This window comes from Amyelois transitella, chromosome 26 (genome assembly GCF_032362555.1).
Source record: "Amyelois transitella isolate CPQ chromosome 26, ilAmyTran1.1, whole genome shotgun sequence".
NCBI lineage: Eukaryota > Metazoa > Arthropoda > Insecta > Lepidoptera > Pyralidae > Amyelois > Amyelois transitella.
Window position 1 is genome coordinate 2,196,801 of NC_083529.1, and position 22,922 is coordinate 2,219,722.

A 22,922-nucleotide genomic window follows, 5' to 3' on the forward strand; every position below is an offset into this window, starting at 1 on the left:
TTACAAGCATCAGTTGTGACTTCACATTCGCCAGGACTTAGTTTCTTATGTTATTGTGAAATTTATGATTAGGTACAAAAATGATCACGAAATCGTCAAATTACGCCTTTTTCCCACAGACTTACCATCTTTCTCCTTGCCTCGATACCTGCGTACTACTAAATAATTAATAAATGTTATGTACCTATTACGTATTCTCCTATTATTCTTGTATCGGAATAAAGCAGTAGGTTGAATGATTTTTATCATAAAAGCAGTAGATAGTTGGCTGTTAGCACAAACTTGGTAGTGCCAAAACTATACTTCCTTAGATGCTAGCGGTTTCATCAATTTAATTGCGATTTTATTATTCCATAGTTTTGTTTGAGCTACTTCTGTATCATGTAATAATAATGTACGACAAACCTCATATTCAATAGCTCCGTCGTTTTCAAACAGATTGTAATCTGTAACCATTCCGTAACAAAATATGAAAAACTGATTGTATTCTTGTTGTTTTTTTTTTACACAAATGTAAAGTTTTTGGAAAGACTAATGGATAGAGCTTGGTATAAGGAAAGTGATATTATGAATAAGGTAATGTTATTTTTATATTAGTCAATTATATTTTTACACGACAGCTTTTTATGATAGCGCCAATTTTGTAATTTAAGTGCACTTAAGTATATTTCAAAGGTCACATATGCAGTGATAAGCATAAATGCTTCTAGGTAGTAATATTATATTACATACAGTAATATATTTTTTAACTTTTGCGATTCGATATAACACTCCACCTGATAGCCGTAGTTAATGGCATGCATCGAAACTGACAAACGAAATTTAATTGTAGGTATACAAAGTACTAATTAAAATCTGCTACAATAATTACTGCCTATACAGTTAATTAAATATGATCAACCTTAGTATCTAATTTAAACAAAGAATTTTTGTGGAATACGGAATTTAAAAAGGAATAAAAATTATTTCCCGCTATGTGCAAATTACATGATGAAAAATGGCAGTTATGATCAATTATATTGTAATATTATGCTAAGCGAAACGAAACGTTATTTCTGATTTTTAATAAAGTTCAATTTTATAATTTGAAAAGTTGTTTTATTTTTTTTTGTATGAATTTAGACCAAAGAAATTCTGTACCTGAATATAGGAGTTTTTAGACTATTTTTGTTGGAAGATATTGTATTAAAATAAGAATTGTTTATCTGTACTTACCTGGCACAAAAATCTGTAGTCTCATAAGCTTTATTATTTAGATCTATGTATAGCTTATCAACTAATCATAATGGGCTAATGAAGAAAAAAAATCAATTTTAGACTTTAATGATAAAGACAAAAATATTTAAAGTATAAACCATATACTTAATCTACCAAAGAACATTTTTAATAAAACAACAAATCATTTAAGACATATTCCTAATTTATTAAAAAAAAACTAGATATTAAATTTAAACTTCTATTACATACTTCGACGTTTCGAAAACAAATTTTGAAAAACAACAGTTTTGATAGTGTAATCGAAGATTGCAACAGTATCAAAATATATTTATGCACATATTGTATAATATTCTTAATTACAATGGTTTTGATATACTTACTTATTTGACGGCCTAGCTAGCTAGCTAGTCTGTGACACGGAAGGTCCCGGGTTCGAATCCCGGCCAGGGCTTGATGAGAAACGAACTTTCTCTGATTGTCTAGGGTCTTGGATGTTTAACTATGTAAATATTTATTATAAAAATATAGAATCGTTAAGTCAGTATCTCGTAATACAAGTTTCGAACTTACTTTGAGGCTTAAACAATCTGTGTAATTTGTCCTTTATATTATTATACATATACTATATATATACAATATATTTATATTAACAATATATGACCAAAAGTTCTTAATAATAACTTAAATAATTGAGTTAGGAGAAATATTTTTTGTACTTTTCATTCGAATACCAGATCTATGAAGCACAAGATTTCAGCATATTGTTTATCCAAATATTTGTTTTTAATCATTTACTCTGCAAGATAAATTTAAAAGGGGCCGCCCTATTAAGACAACAATAAAATATCGTTTTGCTATTTTTTCAACTAAAATACTTAGGGACTTTTCACATAATAATATTTAACCGATTTAGAAAAGCTGTAAAATGGTACCTACACATGTACACGCGCAGCTTTCATTTTAATAAAAAAAAAAATCCCAAGCTTGGAAAATAATAAATTATTTTTACTTTCCAAATTTCTTTTTAAATAAGTAATTTCTCTTAAAAGTAATTGTAGTTGCCACGAAATGTAATTAACTCATAATGAATAAATCAGTTTATATGAGTTTTTTGACTATTATTTTGTAGGAAGACATTTAATTGCACAAAGAATACAAATTGGCAATAATTATCTCAAATATCATCAAAATTTTGTTAAGAAAATACTAAACAATCGTGCCGGGTAAAGTCTTCTTCGTTATAATTTAGTTGTTAAATTTGAAATTCTTGATAAATTATAATCATGGAAATAAAACAAAAAAAAAATACTTCTACTCTTTTATAGTTTTCATGTTTTAAACAATTTCTGCGGATCTTATAATTATTTGTACAAACGGAACATAATTCAAAAACTATGTTATTAGAATATTTATAAAATTATAGCCAATTTTAAGAACTTAACTTTTATGTATGGTTTACATTGCATTGTCAGGTAGATAAGAATGATGTTAAGTAGATCTCATAAAATGTATGTTTACAATTAAAACTTAATATTTCTCAATAAAAAAAAGAGAAAGCATGTCTGTCCCGCCCTTCCTTAACGTACGCAAGGAATTTCGGAATTATTCTCATTTATAACGCCCTCAAGGGGGGTCTTACATTGTTTAAGAATATGTAAAATTAAACCTCTTATTAATAACTCGTAATTTTTTGTATTGAACTAAAGAAATCTTCGTTACAAACAAAAATTGGTAACATAAAATTTTAAAAATCTTTGGTTTTCAAAAGGTTTCACAGAAAACTTGTAGGACAATTATCGGAGGTCATATTTGCAGGAGTGGGGTGCCTTAAGAACTCTTCTAACGTCGGCCCGTTTCTGCCCAAAGGGTCTCTCGGGAACATGATCATGTCATTGACCCAGGTAAATGGGAGGAGTCTGTTCTCTATAACGTACTGCCATCTTGGATTCTCACAATGCAAGTCCCTGTAATTGTCTCCGGATACTATAACGCCGTCGAACTCTGCGGCGCATTGTACTATGTACCTTGGGATACCATAAATTACCATTAACTGCAAATTACAAAATAAATACCAAAGAAACCACAATTCAAATCCATAACAATAAAAGAAAATGGTAGCGAATAAAAAAACGTAGTGCGCACGCGCTGCTGCTGTTCCCTTGTAGATTGTAAGAATTGTTATAAGAATTAAGGGAATGGCTCCAGACTATACTACATTAGACTATTGACGCGGCCTTCGAGTTCATTAGATACTTATGACTCTGTCTACCCGCCTCCCATAATCTTTTCGCATTCCCAGTTGCAGCCTCCGCCACTATCTAGACGGCTTTTCGACTCTGTCTACTCCGTGAGGCATGAATACGAATATGTAATTATGTATAAACAATGTGCGTCAAAAAACCAGTACAACATGCAACAACTAGGTTGCGGAGGTCAGACGGGAGTCGCTTCGTGTAAAAACGTGACTTACACAATCCACCGGACAGGCTCGTGGTTGTAGGTACAACCCGACCTCTACAGACTAGAGGACTCAACTGGGACTAACGCCAGGAGAACGATGAATTCAAACTTCAAAAAATATTTTATTATTCATTTAAATATAAGTACCCGGTTGACCGAGCTTTGCTCGGTCTTCCAGAGATGGCGCTGATATTGTTTTTTAAAACGCGGTTTTTAAAATGTTTATATATCTTTCTCCACTTTTATGCCATACAGCTGAACGAGGCCCTTCAGTCTTCGAGACTGCTAGTTTCATCTATCCCGTAATGGGTAAACATATAATTCATGTATGTACAGCTAAGAAACTAATACCTATCATCGTAAGAGCAGACGCGCCGTCCCTTGATGTCTCTCGACGGAGTGTATATAACGAGGCCCTGTCGCTCCAAATCGTCCAAAAGACGTGGGTCTGAACTCATCCCGAACTTACACCTGTTGGGGTTTGTGCGGAGGAGGCACGTGTGAAGACAACAATATTAAAACAATAAGTTAATGTACCAAATATACCCTAGTAGCGAATAGTCCGTTTTGCAAAATGTCGCTAAATATTTCCTTGTAGCAAATTAACCCTTTTGCAAAATGTCGTTATCGCAAAAATTCCTTTCATTAAATTTTTAAATTGAATTCCATCGCAAAATTATCAATTTCGAATTACCAAAGGTCGCTTTATCACGCTTTTCCACCTACTAGGACATTCAATAATATCTTTGAACTATTGTTTTTAAATTTTCCTGGAAAAACTTTAGTTACAGACTTTTTAATTTAGTTTACTTTTGATTTATTTTCGAAAAGACTTGCCTGAACCTTGGCACAAATGCCTTAACGATATGCCCGCGCCTTAAGAAGTAGTCTATGCAGATCTTCAGCGCTTTCACTGAAAACTGCCTACCTTTCGTGTATCTGAAACATAGTGGTAAGAAATTAGACAATTTTATAACATGAAGCATGGACGTAGCCAGGTATGGGCAAGGGGGATAGTAAAATTACGTTATGAATATTGTAAATTAAACAGGTTTTAACGTCGTCAATAGAAGGGTCACCTACCCGTTAAAACTTGTGCAATTTACAATAGATATCTTACAATGTGAATTTAGTTTAATAGAAAAAGAAAATTTGCATCGAGATTTCACAGCGTCTATAATATCTCTCTCTCAGACGCCTTTATTTATTATAAAATGTCATTAAAGTTATATGTTAATAGAAAAACAAAAATGGAACATTGTATGAAGTCGGTTTTGTTTCATCCCCTTGTATGGATTCCTGGCTACGCCCATGGCATAAGTCCGATCGAATAAATTGCATATTAAAAGGTCAAAACGCTGCATTTATATCAGAATAATAACAAATATACCCATAAAATGTTTGCAATTAATTCAATCGGGCCTGATATAGAGTGATTGACCACAAAAAGTTGACACAAAAATGGCGGCAATTTCATGTGTACTTTTTTTAAAATGTTGAAAGATTTTACAGACAATTTTCCCGCGGCTTAAGGGCTCAAAATTTGAACCTGTTCAATAAGTTTGAAGTAGTTACGCAATTCAGCCTTCATAACGTGATAAACAAGTACTTCAGAAGTGACGTATTTCCTATAGAATAGAATAGAATAGATTTATTTTCAAAATTGGATACAAGGTATCACTTATTGACGTCACATCACTTGAATCTAATTATAACTAAGTACTACCGCTTCCAAAGCGCATGTGTAGAAGAAGCGGCGGAACCAACTACACTGCAGCATTTTCATCGGACGTCAATTTACAAATATAGATCTATATATTACGAACATCCAAAAAAAATAAAGACATCACAGAGTCGGCTAAGATAACTTCGATTGCTAATCGGTAAATCTTGAGGAAACCAGCACATTCAGGCTGGATGTGAAACCATGATATGCATGGGTTAGTTTAATGTTACAATATGGCAAAGGTTACTGAGGTCAGACTACAGTAGCTTCGTGTAAAAACCTGACTTACCCAATCCAGAATCGTGGCTATTTACTCTACCTGGGCCCGAGTTTTTTTTTTTTTTTTCATTTTGCTTTTCATAATTACCGCCTGACTTGACTTTTATTAGACGCCACAAATGTGAAAACAAAGTAAAGAAAAAACAGTGACAAGAAATGTGGAATTCATTATAATCAGCCGTAAAAAGTCAGGACAAAGTCTGTCTGTTACAGTTTTATGACTAACCCGCTGCTGGACCGATTTTGATAAAATTTTGCATAACCCTTGGTCAAACATAGGCTACATTTTTCAGAAAATTCCCACGAACGTGATTTACGAGTGACTGCCAACGCACAGCTGAAACTACTAGGCATAGGAAGTTGAAACTTATTATAAAAGTGATTGGTTCAGCAGTTGTGCCGTGTGGTTCCCGGCACCAATACAAAAAAGAATAGGACCACTCCATCTCTTTCCCATGGATGTCGTAAAAGGCGACTAAGGGGTAGGCTTATAAACTTGGGATTCTTCTTTTAGGCGATGGGCTATGAAGTTGTCACTATTTGAATCCTATCTTAAAGCCAAATAGCTAAACGTAGCCTATCAGTCTTTAAAAGACTGTAGGCTCTGTCTACCCCGCAAGGGATATAGACGTGATTATATGTATGCATGTATGTATTGGTTCAGTGTATAGAGGACTTGCATACATATGGTCACGTCTATATCCCTTGCGGGGTAGACAGAGCCAACAGTCTAGAAAAGACTGAATGACCATGTTCAGCTATTTGGCTTAACGATATAATTGAGATTCAAATAGTGACAGGTTGCTAGCCCATCGCCTAAAAAAAAGAATCCCAAGTTTGTAAGCCTATACTTAAGTCGGCTTTTACGAAGAAAAATAAATATAAGTAGGTATAAGTATATAAATAAATATTAGTATATACGGGACAAATTACACTAATTGAGTTAGCCTCGAAGTAAGTTCGAGACTTGTGTTACGAGATAGTACTAACTCAACGATACTATATCTATACATATAATAAATCTGTAGAAAGGTCAATTCTGTACATTGAAAATATTGAAAAAATAAATAGCAGGGGGTGTTACTGGATCGATACCAAACACAAAAATGTGATTAAAAAAATTTTTGTCTGTCTGTCTGTATGTTCAGGCATCACGTGAAAACTAACGGTACGATTTTGATGAAACTTGGTATAATTATACCTTATTATCCTGGGCGTAAAATAGGATACTTTTTATCCCGAAAAAATACGAAGAAAAAAAAAATCTTAATTTTTCAGTTTATCCATAGACGTTGTTCTGTAGAACCGCAAACACACGTTGCGTTACCCGCAGTGGATTTAGCGCCGTAACCTGTAGCGCCTAAAGTCGGCTTTGGCTTGAACCGTTTGCTGCACAAGCGGGCCGCTACTAATTACTATGAAAAAAATACTACATAGCTACATTAATTCCCATCAAGCTGAAAATGAGTATAATTATTTAAAACACAATCAAAAGCATTATTTCAAAATTCCCCACGATTCCGGTTTAAGAAAAAAAATTTACTCACGGTCAAAGGTAAAAAATTAGTGTATCGCAATTTTCTTTAAAACGGTAAGTTTTTCAAATCGGAAAATTACCTCAGACATAAATTGTAGATCATTAAGTTTTCTTTAAAAAAGGTATCAATATTTTTTTTCAACAAAGCTACCGTTTCTGTGATATAACGATGCAAAAAGTTGCAAGCGTCATAATATGCATCCGTTTCCTTGCCACCTCTGAGGTAGTGTACTACTAGCGCATTTTTTTTTAACATTTTTATTATTAAACTTGAAAAAGTCTGAAATAGGTTAGAATAGACACGTGTTTTCACTACGCAGTGGTACTCAAGACTAACTTTCGCATTTATTATTTAAAAAAAAATAGAATAACCCTTAGTGAAGAAAATCATCTTAGGACAATAATAGAGATTACAATTATCAAATTCAATGCAATAATCAAATTAAAACTAAAACTACTTATAAAAAGAAAGAAAAAAGATGACTACAAACTAAAATTTAATTTATAAATTGTACAGTCCTTGCATAGCATCAACATGCGGGAATGTGCCCAGAAGGCTGGCAGCATTGCCAATTCGAATGGCAAAGCTGATTCTCTGAGCCAGATAATTTCCAGCCCTCCGGTCAAGAGATACCTCAATTAGCTTTTACGACAATTGTCGGAAAAGCTGATGGGCAGATAGGCCCCCCGGTCCCAGAGTTTCTACCCCAAAAGGTTCAAAAGTATAGATATTACCGATAACTAAATACATACATACATACATAAAATCACGCCTCTTTCCCGGAGGGGTAGGCAGAGACTACCTCTTTCCACTTGCCACGATCCCTGCATACTTCCTTTGCTTCATCTACATTCATAACTCTCTTCATGCAAGCTCGGCGGTTTCGGGTACTTTTGACTTGACCCTTTACCAGGACGTCCTTAATTTGATCAAGATATGTTCGTCTAGGTCTTCCCACCCCGACCTTTCCCTCCACACTCTCCATGTATATCTGCTTAGTCAACCTGTTTTCATTCATCCTCTCCACAAGACCGAACCATCTCAACATACCCTTTTCTATTCCTGTAACTACATCTTCTTTCACATCACAACATTCCCTTATCACACTGTTCCTTATCCGGTCACTCAATTTCACACCCAACATACTCCTTAACGCTCTCATTTCCACTGCATTTATTCTGCTTTCGTGCTTCTTTTGCCATACCCAACTTTCACTCCCATACATTAATGTCGGGACCAACACGCTCCTGTGCACAGCCAGTCGAGCCTTTTTGGATAGTTTCTGACTGCTCATAAAGGCATGCAAAGCTCCATTCACCATGTTCCCCGCGTTCACTCTCCTTTCAATATCACTATCACACTTGCCATCTGATGTAAACTTTGATCCCGATAACTACATATTTGCGCCTTTTGAGGTTTTTTGCCTCATTTGAAGCAGAACGGCCTTAGATTTAGTAAACTGAAGATGAGACGGCGCAAGTGTGTCGACACAAGTAGCATCCCACACCAAAGGCCGCCCCAATCTCCAGGGTACCAAAGTCATACCATCCGGTCTCTTGGCATCATCCCGAGCCAGACCGTTTGGTTCTAGAACGGCTGGAACATTGATGGTGGCAAGAGCACGGAGGATTATATAATTTAGGGCGGCATGGCGCCCTAAACGGCCGGCACTCCTAGGGCATGAGAGGCCGTGGTGTCCATAGCCGACAACGGTATCCCCGCAAGGATAACTATTATTAAAGACTAACGGTATTTCATGTGTTGAGCATTCTGAGATAAAGCAGCTATACGACCCTAGCCACGTACACAATTAAACAGAGAGACAGATGTTGTCTCAAGGTTTCACTACAGTATATATGAAGGGACTGGGTTTCATTATACTTATGTATATTATATATTTTGAATTCAAGTTAAAATTACCGACAGAACAATATTTTTACTTATATTACTGCTACATAGAGTATATACGAGACGTGCTTATGCATATTATGACGCTTGCAACTTTTTGCATCGTAATGTCTCAGAAACGGTAGCTTTATTGAAAAAAAATATTGATTCCTTTTTATAGATATCTTTATGATCTACAATCTATGTCTGAGATAATTTTCCTATAAAACTTACCGTTTTGAAGAAAATCGTGAAAATCCCATTTTCTTACCTTTGACCTTGGGTAATTTTTTTCCTTAAACCGGAATCATGGGGAATTTTGAAATAATGCTTTTGATTGTGTTTTAAACAATTATACTCATTTTCAGCTTGATGGGAATTAATGTAGCTTCATTCCTATTTTTTGGTCTAAATTGACCGGACTGAAAATAAAATGGAGAAATAAACCATCTATGCGAAGACCGTCATCCGCGCGGACGGAGTCGCGGGGGAAAGCTAGTTTTATAATAAATACTTATATAAATAAACATCCAAGACCCAGGCCAATCAGAAAAAGTTCTTTTCTCATCATGCCCTGGCCGGGATTCGAACCCGGGACCTCTGGTGTCAAAGACAAGCGCACTACCGCTGCGCCACAGAGGCCGTCAAATGGAGATGGAGTGGTCCTATTCTTTTCTGTATTGGTGCCGGGAACCACACGGCAGGATCAGGAGCCATAGAGAGGATTTAATGGGAAGCATTAAGTCTCTTTACACGGCGCAATTGATGCAATGTTTAAAAAAAAATGAGAAGTCTAATTAGCCCTTGTGGACTTTACTATTTTTCCGAAATTTCCACAACATGATTTTTCAGGATTTGCCAAATAATTTCACAACAAATACTATTTACGTGAAAAAGCCCAGATTCGAATCCCATTGCGGTCAATGACACGTTTCTTAATTCGGTTTATAGTTTCCACCAGACTAACCCACTTCTAAATTTAACCAATGCTCTTACGGTGAGAGAAACCTGCACATTCAGGCAACGGAATGTGTAGCCATGATCCAATGCCGGTTAGGTTCCCCTGCAGAGGTTGCGGAGGTCAGGTGGGAGTCGTTCGTGTAAAAACCTGACACACCCATTCCTGAGTGGTGGTCAAAAAGGCGAAGCTATCCCGGGCTCAAATCTCCAAAGAGGTGAGAGTTTAAGGTCAGGAGGAAAAAGTTATTTCTATGGTAAAACTTTGCTAAGCCATCTCAGATGTACTAAAATTAGTAGAACTCTCTCTCTCTCATCTTTGCATGTTTTCGCTTACGGTTTTATGAAATAGAATTAAAAATCTGAGTTATGACTTTTTGGAAAACACCTCCTGGGTTTGGCTAATAAGCTTCGGATACTTCTTATAGGCGATGGGCTAGCAACATGTCACTATTGGATCCTAAATTCGATTTTTAAGCTATAATAATTATAGTGAGTCCCGTCTGGCATCACTTGGATCATCAATTTGCACTAGGTAAAAGTGCTTCCTTTAGTCGTCTTTTATGACATCTAAAAACCAGAGTGATCCTATACTAATCACCTAGTTTAAAGTACTTCCTTTAGTCGTCTTCTATGACATCCAAAAACCAGAGTAATTCTATACTAATCACCTAGTTTAAAGTACTTCCTTTAGTCGTCTTTTATGACATCCAAAAACTAGAGTGATTCTATACTAATCACCTAGTTTAAAGTGCTTCCTTTAGTCGTCTTTTATTACATCCAAAATAGATCTATGAGAGTAGCGAATCACATGAATCAAATTCTTTTCATGGTTCTGATTTCAATAGTAATACTACCGTTTGGAATCTATGGGTGGATACTGAAATAGTATCAAGACAAGTGATTCCAAAAACATCGGTATTGAAATTACTTATTTATGTGCACAACATTTTGAACACATAAGAAAAGAAAAAAAGAAAAATCTTTATTTGGCGCAAAAGATAACATTACATTGTTCATAATCATAGACATAAAAAAAATAAGATGATGCGACCAAAAGGGTTTGCACTCAGCATATGCATGTGTATGATGAAGTTATACAATGCGCTGATCTGGTCTGATCACATCCTGTGCAGTGTTCAAATTGTAGTTCCAATTAGACTGTAGTCTATAGTAGTCTAAATCGAAATCGCTATTGGCGCTAACAGTGAAAAAAAAATGAGCAATCGATCGCTGATCGTTCGCTTGCTCATTGTTGGTTCCACTTTTGAAAAATCAATCCCAAACAAATGTTTCTGTCTTGTTGAATCCCATTTTAGTACGTCGTTAGTTCGGAAGAGGCAGCACTGTCGTCAGCTCTGCTTTTGGTGATACGCCGATAAGAATTTGGCATTTGGAAGCAGATATTGCTGAGTTTCGGGTTCCAATCCCATGTACCAATGACTATTTTCAAAGTTATGTACATTAGTTTGAATACTAACCGGTGTTCTACAGTGAATGAAAACATCGTGAGGAAACCTGCAAATTCAGGCAACTAGATGTGTAACCATGGATCCAATACGGGTTAGGTTTCTATGAAAAGATTGTGGAGGTCAGGTGGGAGTCGCTTCGTGTTGAAATCTGACTCACCCAATTCAGGATCCATGGTCAAAGGTATACCCCGGGTTCCTCTCCAGAAAGGTGAGGATGCAACCGGGACTAAAGCCAGGAGGAAGAAGAAACATACAGAAATTCTAAAAATCACAATCAATTTCGGGTTGTCGCTTCACCTCAGCAAGATGGATGAATGAATAACCCTGCTGATTTGAGTGAATTCCCGATAAAGCCCCTATATCCACTTGAACCCCAAAACAGCTTCATACTTACTCCATAGCCACATTGCTACCGTCTATAACGACCATCCGTAGCCCAGATTTGTTTTTGATTTCTCGTTGCGGGTTGTATATGTTACTCCCTATGCTATTCCTAGATGGCGTTTCACCTAAAATGACTTCCCGAATATATGTATGTTCTTGGGTTTCCGTGCCACGGGTTGTGCGTTCCTGGAATGCGTGAATTATTATTATTGTGGGAAATTAAAATTTGATTTTCCAATCCTAGTTTTTAGTTCGAGTATCTTTATATTAATCAAAGTTAGAGTTTAATTGTTATGTCAAGTGTTCATTCATAATTTATTACAAACATTTAGAATGGTGCCGTGTGGTTCCCGGCACCATTACAAAAAAGAATAGGACCACTCCATCTCTTTCCCACGGATGTCGTAAAAGGCGACTATGGGATAGTCTTATAAACTTGGGATTCCTCTTTTAGGCGATGGGCTAGCAACCTGTCACTATTTGAATCTCAATTCCATCACAAAGCCAGACAGCTAAGCGTGGCCTATCAGTCATTTCAAGACTGTTGGCTCTGTCTACCCCGCTAGGGATATAGACGTGATCATATGTATGCATCATATGCGTATGCATGCATGCAATGCATGCATGTATGCATTTAGAATGTTTTGGGTATAAACATTGTAAAAGTATGTAATAAATTATGATATGTGTTACCAATACAGAGGTCTCAAAGTATTTTTTATTGCGAAAAAATGCATAAAAAAAAAACAATTTTATTTCATTTTCACAACTCATTAACTTACCGCAACGTTATGTGAGCTCTCTACGGTGACAGGTAACTGACACCCACTGAATATATTCTTCGTGATCAGCTCCAACAAGCGTCCTTTCTCCGTAGAATTTAACTTCGCTATCCCGTTTGCAATCTTACGCATATTTTTATTCGTACTCTTCTTTTTCATCATATTGACCACAGTCACATCCGAATCACCACTCGACAAACTTGCATTACTAACTGATACTATACTACAATCTGGAGCATCGGACTTATTAACCAAATCTATAACAGTATTCTGTTTACTAGTCTCGCCCCTCAATTCACTATCAGTAGTCAGATCTATGGTTAAATATGAATCTTCGTTAATCTCTTTAGTTACGTTTACAACACCAAGTCTTGATGTGGAAGGTTTAGCTATGGGAGTGGAGCAATTAATTGGGTTTATACATTTGGCTGGACTATTTGTGTTTTCAGATGTCTTAGTGTCAACATCATCATCATCATTTATAACAATCGTGTTATCATTTCTTGGGCGTTTAGACTCGCTCACAATACATTCGTTTATTTTCCTTTTTTCTCCATGGTTGTCATTGTGATCTAATATTATTACAGTATCATCTTGAGCGACTGTGGTGTTTTCAAAGGAAGATTGTACTGATATTAAGGATGTATCACTCTCACTGCGTAGTTTTTCAAAAAGTTTTTTAATATTCTTATTTGTTTTCCGTCGGTTCACTTTGTACTCGTTCGCAGACTTTTTAGAATTTATTGAATTAATTGGAAAAGAGTGTGTTGAAGCATTCTTACTTTTCTTTCTCTGAAAACCAACACACAATATTTTAATTATTATGCATCCAATTTATATATTATAATTGTTTTTTAGGGTAAGCATACATTAAATATATAAGTACGTATGTTAGTTAGTTCTTGGACAACAAAATAATATATTATTTCTTTTTGCATTTTTCAAAAAGGTTACACTGAACTGGTAGAGAATGATATTAGCATTAAGTTAACCTGTTGCAGCTTTTAAAGGCTAATAAGTTTAAATTAAAAGAAATTATATGTAAACAAAGTTGAATATTCCACAAAGATTTCAACTAATTCGGGTGTAACAATGAAATTTGTAAACATACATATAATCATGTCTTTATCCTATATAGAAAAATACATGATTATAACATGATTTCAAGAAATAGGTAGCTAAGTCTAGAAGAGACGGTAAGTCCAAGTTCAGCTGTATGGCTTAATGAAGAAAAAGAAAAAAATTATTCAGCATTTGTTGAAATTTAATTTAATATGGTTAAATAATTTACATTACAGACATATATTTATCCCTTACTTTACATGGTAGAAGAGATTCTATTAGAAAGTTAATTAGGGAACATGCATTTATAGCAACTATGGTTAAAATAGGGTTAGATTCCTGGCCTGCCGACATGGTCATGGAGTAGAGCCATCATTTTAGGACCTTATTACTTGAAATCCACTCCTAGATTACCATAAACAATTTAATAAAAATTAATTTGTTTGAATCATTAACCCTGAACTAAGTGCCAGCAGATGTTTGACAATCATCATACATACATATAATCACATCTATATCCCTTGCAGGGTAGACAGAGCAAATAGTCTGGAAAAGACTTCAGCTGTTTGCCTAATGATAAAAATGAGATTCGTATAGTGACATGTTGCTAGTCTGTCGCCTAAAAGAAGAATCCCAAGTTTATAGGAGGAGACAATCATTATGTCAGTTAGAACCTACGCAAAATCATAGCTGTGTATTTAGTTGTTAAATACTTACTCTTGGCATGATGGGGAAAAACATTTAAATGCAACACTAAGACTAACTACACTATCACTACAATTGAAAAATAAAATGGATATAAATAACTCTTTATCTGAGACAATAAATCAACTGATAGAATACGGATTTATTGTGGTCTAAAACTGTTGATTTCATACAAAACCACACTTATTTCACATATATTAATACAGTTCACGATTAAATATTGCAATATTTGCAATTTTTTGAATGACCTTTACTTTTTCTGTATGCATACTTAGTAGAATTCGAACTAATATTTTCTGGTATGTAGTCTAGTTGTTGATTTATTGTAGAAAATGAACAAAACACAATAGTTTCAAATGAGAAAACGTTTTATATGAACTAACGGATAGTCGTGTGTTCGACGGCTTTCCCATTATGAATGGTGAATAATTTATACGATTATTAAAACACAATGTTTCTATCACAAATGTACATAAATAAATCACAAAAATATCTCCCAAAACGGCATTTAAAAACACGAGAATACAATTTGACCACAAAAAACAGATGCGATGTGGAAGTTGACAAGAGAAACAAAAAGTAGTTTTCGATCATGTTTATTTGACATTGACAAAATTGAAATTGTCATCTTGGGCGACTAGTGTTGCCCTACCACATATCCTATTTTAGTGTGAACTATGTAGATTTACCTTTTTATTTTTGCCTATGTCGAGTTCAGTCAGTCCTCGTTATAGAATATTTATACAAAAAATGGGCGTATGGGTTCCCGCCAAAAAAACACCCGCAGGACCTACCTTGGGCCACTCAGACTTTTTATATATGAGACTGGCCAGTTAAAAACATCTTTATAAAAATATTTGTTTTCCCTCCATTTTATTTTATAGGTATATATTTTGTTAAAATAAATGGATGAAGGACCATTATGGCAATCGTGTATCTATTTATATGCGAGACCTACCTAGAGGATCATAAAGAGATTTTATGCTACAGTTTCGTTCACAATGATTCTTTTCTAAATAAATAATTAAAGGTAAGATTGAGAATTGGAAATTGATTAGTGTTTTAAAATAAAATCAGATTTGAGTTTTCTTAGATCTATATTTTCTTTTTCTACAAGTTATGGTGTTGATAATCTGACATTGATTTTCTTTATATTAATTGTATTTTTATGTATATATAAAAGTATTAACTAATGTTTACGTACCTACTTAGGTTAAAGTGTATTACAATCACAGATTTGAAAACATTACTTGAAGATTACAATACATAGGTATATTTATTTTCCGTTCGTGAGTATTGCCACAATAATTAATTCAAATATTTCCAATCAAAAGGCTTAATAAGAACTGCTACCGTTTATTAGAGAACTAAGTACATACTTCCAGTTAATATTCTATTGACTATTATTTAATTATACTCAAATACCTAACAAGATTAGCACATCTTGTGGGAAAGAATTAATTTAGTAGAATTTTCTAATCAAGTCAATCCGCCAACACAATATTATTTTTTTAATTCCCCCTTATTTTAATCAATGTCCTTTTTTCTTATCTAACTCAATTGCTTATAATAATATTATTTGCAGCCTCATTTAAATAATATTTATGTACAAAAAATATATATAGGTTGGCAAAGGTACAATATGATTGCTATACCAACCAAGTTAAAAACAAAAGTAAGACCCAAAGGTGAGAGAGAGAGAGGTCAAAGGTCAAAACAGATTCAAAATAGTTCGTGTACCATTTTCCACAAGAAGTAGCTAGGAAAAAGTAAATTTATACTCAAAGCAGAAAACAGAAATATCTATATACATGGTTAAGTTAAACACAATTTATTAACGATTTACGGAGAGATCGCGTTACGAACTCCATTATGAATTGGCGGCAGTCTTCATGTCCGTGACATAGTTATCAGATAAAATGCATGGGAGCCGCCTGCGCTGGTACAGACATGACTTGCGGAAGCCTGCAAACTATCTGGGGAACTGTCTGTGGGGAATAGTCTAAGAATTGAAAACGCGGTAGACTGGAACAAATGGAAAGAAAGAAAGAAAAATAGTTTATTTGGTACATTAACAAAATATAAATTGGAAGAGAAAAGTAAGAAAGCGCACCCAAGGCTCGGAAGCGGAATGGCGGAGTGTGCAACTGGAAACATGCTGTTATGAGAGAGAGAATTTACTAATTTCTAGAGAGACTGTATTTGTAGGTATAAGTCAATAAAATTATATTTAATCAACGACCTATTTATAATCTATTTTATAAGTAGCTACTTATCTATTTTTATAGTAAACTAAATTAGATTGAAAGAGATCATAGTATACAAAAATGCCTCATAAATATGTTGAAATTCACGTTCAGTTCTTGATGAATGTAATAGGGATGTGGACTATTTTTGGGAAAGTGTTTAAAACCATGCATAAGTACCAAATATAACCCAAACTATTTATTATTATTTTTTTATTTCAAGTAATTCCTTTAAAATAATTTATTTAAAATTCCATTTAAAATATCGCGCCAAAACGTGGATACCTGTCAAACGGCCGCTGTGACGTCACGCGTTATAAAATATTGTCGAAGTTGTATGTATGTAATAGTTATTTCGTAGTTGTGTGATAATAATATGAATTCAAAATTTTATTAATATTGTGCAATGTCGCAGTGTAAAAGTACAACTATTAAAACATCTGAAAACTGTTTATTCACGTTCCACGTACAAAAACGATGCGGAAAAAGTGGCTTCAATTAGCCCGTCGGGATCCGGCACTTGTATCTACACAAAGTAAAATGTATTTCTGTGCGGATCATTTGATGTAAGTTTGATAATATTTGTTACATTTACTTGTACATATTAAAATAATTTTTCTCTTCAAGTTTTCAAAGACGAAAACTCGAATTTTTAGGTTAGAAATAATGTAAACAATGTTTCGTTCTTTCATTATAGTTGGCCAATGATATGGCAAAATCATATTATTTCGTTTTTACCTTATAATTTAAAAATACCTACTATTGCTATAATAATGTATCTTGAGTATATTACTTACATGGATGTCTTCACATTTCTAAATTCAGCAGAGCAGAAGTTACTATTTGTTGCGAAGAAATTAGCCACCGTAAAGCAATCAATTCTTGGCAAATTTGAACTATCTGCCTTAATATATCCACTTTCCATTATGGGAAAGCAAAATTTATTCAAAAAGATAATCGGTCGGAAATCACGGTAATAATATGATCCAAATATCAACAAACACCATAATACTTGACAGCGAAAATTCTTGTATTGCAACGCGTGACATCACGCGTTTTAATTGGTGTTCATTGTCACGTGACTTGAGGGTGAAATATTTGATTACATTTTGGAGAGAGAGAGATTCTCCAGGGTTTGTAGTTCAGAATAATACTCCGTTTCAGAAGGTGAGAATGGAATGATTTATTTACAAAATTGAGACATATTTATATAAAACTATTTACAATGGAAAATGCATGGACGAATCATAAATACGGAATTATTACCAATGATGAAGAGAGATTATTTTTAACAAATCAGAAATATCGAATTATAGCCAATAGTGTGAGCGTATTTACAAAAGGAAATCTATCTAAAAGTTTTTGAGGATAATAAAATTGATTTGCATAGATTTCTGAGAATTTTGCATTGCTGTCTCTTGAGTCTGGATAGCTCCATCTCGTTTCCGCTACACGTGTCGAGCTTGAGTTTCTGTGACGCCCGGTGCGGCCGCAGGCGCGCCGAGGGCGCTACGTGCGGTGTGCACGCGATGTTTGTTGGGTGAAACTTGCTTGCGTATAAAACCGTCTTGCTGCTTGCTCCCCGCCTCAGACACACAGGGCGGCTGCGATGTCCTTGATGTGTTGGTCTACAAAGGACTCCCAGCACCGCCACAACAGACGGTGCTCCCCGATCTGCCATCAGACCACCGGCCCGTCCTCGTCCTAGTCGACAGTGCCCCGGTCAGGGTCTCGCTGACCACATGCCGCCGCAAAACAAATTGGGAGGCATTCCAGGACGCCCTCCAAGAAGACTTTCCCACCAGGCCGATTGCAACAGCCGCAGACGTAGAGGAGGCAGCCTCCGATATGACCAGCCGCATCCAGGAAGCCCTTACCTCCAACACCAGAGAACTCGCAGCCGGCGCGAAACCCGATCCGCTGCCGCCGGCTCTCAAAAACCTGGTGGAGGAGAAGCGCGCAGTCCGAAGACAATGGATGCGGACGAGATGCCCCCTCCTAAAATCACGTCTCAATCGCCTGGTGGAAGACGTCAAGGACGCCATGAATGAGCACGCAGCCAAGTCGTGGGAGAATCACCTGCTGACTGTGGGCGATGGCATCCCCTCTGTCCATCGCCTATGCCGTCAGCTCTCGCGAGAGCCCCAACCAACCAGGCCACTGTTGGGCCCTGACGGCCTCCCACGATTTCGTGCGAAAGACCGCGCGGACATCCTTGTGGACCACCTGGAGCGCCAGTTCACGCCGAATCCCGTGACCGACCAGGAGCACAACCGGAGGGTCACCGACCGAGTGCGAGAGCTTCTCACACAGCCGCTCGAGCCGACGGAAGACCCGGTGGTCTTCTCTCCCGGCGAGGTGCAGCGAATGCTGCCGAAATTGAAGCCCAGGAAAGCCCCGGGCGCAGACCGAATCACCAACGAGGCGCTACGTCATCTTCCGCCGCGAGCAATCGCGGCGATCACGCGCCTCTTTAACGGCATACTGCGCTCGGGTCACTTCCCCTCAAACTGGAAGAACGCAAGAACCATTATGCTGCCCAAGCCGGGAAAGGATCACCGAAGACCAAACGGATTCCGGCCGATCGCGCTGCTGAGCAAGTTCTCGCAGCTCTTCGAGCGCCTGTTCCTCCGGCGACTGCTCCCATTCGTCGAGCCACGTCCGGAACAATTCGGGTTTCGGCCCGACCACTCAACGACGCTCCAGGTCGCAAGACTTCTCCACAGGATGTCCGAAAGCCATAATAAAAAGGAATGCGTGGCTGCCGTGTTCCTTGATATGGAAATGGCCTTCGACAGGGTATGGCACGAGGGGCTGCTGTACAAGCTGTCGGAGGCCCAAGTGCCCCCAAGATTGGTCAGGGTCTTGGCCTCCTTCCTCACTGATCGCCGAGTCCACGTCGCAGTGGAAGACGCCGTCTCCTCCGTGCGCCCTGTGCGCGCCGGAGTCCCGCAAGGAAGCTGTCTGTCCCCGGCCTGCTATGCCGCGTTCACCGACGACATCCCTGCCGTCGGCCAGGTGGAGCTAGCGCTGTACGCTGACGATGCGGCGTACTACGCGTCGTCTATTCGCCCGCTGTACGCCGCCAAGAGGCTGCAGCCCACACTCGAGGCTCTGCCGGGCTGGCTCTCCAAATGGAGGCTCTCGGTGAACGTCGGCAAGACACAAGCTATCATGACGGGGACAAGACCCCACCCGCCTCCACTGCGACTGCTCGGCGAATCGGTGCCGTGGCGGCCACATGTCAAATATCTGGGAGTTACCATAGATCGGCGTCTCACGTTCAAGAAGCACGTGGGAGACGTCGTCGCGAAGACCAAGGCAGCCAGGGGGAAGCTCTACGCAGTCCTCTCCTCCAGCCTCCCCCTGAGGACGAAGCTCGGGATCTACCGAACATATGTCAGATCCCGCCTCACGTATGCGGCCCCGGCGTGGTACGCCTACTGCTCTGAGACCAACAGAAGAAGACTCAGAGCCCAGGAGAACCTCAGTCTCAGAGCAGTCGTCGGAGCCCCGCGCTACGTGAGGAACTCGACAATCCTCAGGGACTTGAAGTGGGAGGGCCTAGACGACTTTGTGGCCAGGCTGGCCACGAAGATGTTTGAGAGGGCGGACGCATCATCGCACGCCCACCTGCGCGGCATCGCGCCGCTCCATGCCCGCCCTCCGGACCGTCGCGTGAAGCCCTCACCTCGCTGCCTTGCGGCAGACGTCGTCGCTCAGTGACGACGCCGCCGCCGATGGGAACTCCCAGAAGATAGAAGAAGATGACCCAGGCCGCCACGGCCGCCCCATTGACCTGCCTACAGCTGTAGGCAGCGATGAAACCAGTGAAGAGGGTAAAAAGACCCTGACCACTCGCTCCAACTCCTGCACAAGGAGTTTGGGAAGACCCCTCGTCGTCGTCCCCGCCTCAGTGGTAATTTGAACTCGCGGCGTGAGGTCGCGCTCGTGAAGCTCGCGCGAAGTGCAGTGTGTGCGTCGAACTCTTGAGTTTGTTGTGTTGTTTCGGACGGAGATCCGATGGACAATAATGCAGTGTGGAGAATTGGCGTGTGAAGATGCTGATGCTGCCTGGAAGAACTGCTGATGCACGATGTGTGGCATGTCCATGTGCACGCGCTCACAAACAGTTCTTTTCAGAACTAGCTTCTTCTGGTTTCTGGGCAACGAAGTCGGCATGATATTAAAGTGCTTGATTTGTTTTATTCATCTCTTATATATATATGTATTATATCTATTATATCCTGGTAATGTTTTGGTATTATGATGGTAAATATTATGAAGGTAATGGTTGTGCTCGGTAATGGGTAAGGTAATCTTGTTGGTAAGTATGTTGGTACTTGATGGTAAGTATGCTGGTAGCCACAGTACTCCCCCTCAAGTGAAACGTACCGGCAACCTGACGGCACGGCCGACACGAGTTTTCTTGTCCGTTTGCTGTGGTGTCATGTTGCTCGTATTAACCGGAGCGGGAATTTTCTGTGGTGAGGTACTTTCTTGCGCCTGTGCCTTAGTGATAGCTTGACCTTGACCTAGTGTAGCTTGAGCTTGAACTTGTGTTGACATTGTTGATGAATTTGCGATGTCGTCGTCTTGCAATAGGTAGGCAGGTTTGAGTCGGTCGATTGAAATGTTTGACTCGCGATCCGGTAGTTGAATTGTGTAGTACTTGTCCGTTAGTCTCTTGATAACTCGATAAGGGCCTTCGTATGGTGATTGAAGTGACTTCTTAACGGCGTCGACACGAACAAATACGTGTGTGCAATCTTGTAGGTCTTTATGAATGAAGATGCGTGGATTGCTGTTGTGATGTACTGTTGACTGTTGCGGGCTATGTTCTTTGATAGTAGATCGTAGTTTTTCGACGAAGTTGTAGTCCATTGATGTAGGTATTGATGACGTAGTGAAAAATTCACCCGGTAGACGTAAGTTATAGCCATATGTGAGTTCGGCTGGGCTAACTTCAGCGTCTGTGCGTAGGGTGGCGCGTAATCCGAATAGGACTGTAGGTAACTCGTCGATCCATGACCTTGAACTTGATAGCCGGGTGCGTAGTGCGGTCTTCAGTGTTCTGTGCCAGCGTTCGACAATACCGTTTGCTTGCGGATGGTATGCCGTAGTGCGATTTTTCGTGATTCCCATAAGCTTCATAAGGTTGTTGAAAAGTTGACTTTCGAACTGACGTCCTTGGTCGCTGGTGAGTGTTGTAGGGCATCCGAATCTCGTAATCCAGTGGTTGTAAATTACTTCGGTAACTTTGTCAGCTGTTATTTCTTCGGTAGGTATTGCTTCGGGCCATTTCGTTTCGCGGTCAATCATGGTTACTAGGTAGCGATAACCTTGAGGCGTCGTAGGTAGCGGTCCGACGATGTCCACGTGTACGTGTCGAAAACGTTCAGTTGGCGGGAATTTCGAAACTTCGCTGTAGGTATGGCGTTGAACTTTGTTTTTTTGACAATCGATGCAGCTTTTCGTCCATCTTGAGATGTCGCTATTCATTGACGGCCAAAAATATTTTTGAGATGCCATCTTCCGTGTTGTGCGTGTACCGGGGTGGTTGATGTTGTGTACACTCTTGAATACTTCTTCACGATATTGTTCGGGGATGTATGGTCGTATGTTCGATGTTGATGTTTCGCAGTAGAGTTCGACGTCGGTGTTGGGAATGATGATTTTCTTGAGACAGATGTTGTCTTGTTTTTGTAAGTCGGGTACAGATGTGTCTTCGTGTTGAGCTTTTGCAATTTCCTCGTAATTGATTGTAGACGGGAACGATACTGCTTCTATGCGACTTAGGGCATCGGCTACGATGTTATTTTTTCCGCTCACATGGCGTATGTCGGTTGTGAACTCACTGATGAATAGGAGTTGTCGGGTACGGCGTGGCGTTTCTGTAGTCGACGTTATTTTGTGCATAGCGAACGTAAGAGGTTTGTGATCGGTGAAAATGATCAGTGGACGTCCCTCGAACATTTTTCGGAAGTGTTTTACGGCCATGTAGATTGCTTGTAGTTCTCTGTCGTATGTTGAATATTTTGTTTGTGCGCTGGAAAACTTCTTAGAAAAATAGCCAAGTGGTTGCCATTTTTCGTCGATGTATTGTTGTAGCACGGCGCCAGCTGATTTATCCGAAGCGTCGCAAAATAGGGCGTAAGTAGCATCGTGGGACGGGTGGGCGAGTAAAGCAGCGTTGCATATGCTGT

At 38.5% G+C, this 22,922-nt stretch overlaps 1 protein-coding gene and 1 non-coding gene across 3 annotated transcripts; both read right to left on the reverse strand.

Annotated features, from left to right (window-relative positions):
• Positions 1-2,360: 2,360 nt before the first annotated feature.
• On the reverse strand, positions 2,361-15,047 carry LOC106138505 (NEDD4-binding protein 1). Of its 2 annotated transcripts, XM_013339673.2 has the most exons (7): positions 14,854-15,047; positions 14,483-14,539; positions 12,704-13,495; positions 11,932-12,107; positions 4,516-4,617; positions 4,030-4,149; positions 2,361-3,242 (listed from the first exon to the last, which is right to left on the reverse strand). In XM_013339673.2, the coding sequence occupies exons 2-7, from the start codon at positions 14,504-14,506 to the stop codon at positions 2,990-2,992; spliced, it is 1,467 nt and encodes a 488-aa protein (XP_013195127.2). In that variant the 5' UTR covers positions 14,507-14,539; positions 14,854-15,047; the 3' UTR covers positions 2,361-2,989. The 2 variants fall into 2 exon arrangements, with proteins under 2 accessions (XP_013195127.2, XP_060807800.1); XM_060951817.1 differs by having other exon boundaries at positions 14,483-15,047.
• Trnaq-uug (transfer RNA glutamine (anticodon UUG)) lies at positions 9,679-9,750 on the reverse strand. The gene has a single exon. It is a non-coding gene; the product is annotated as a tRNA-Gln (tRNA).
• Positions 15,048-22,922: the final 7,875 nt, after the last annotated feature.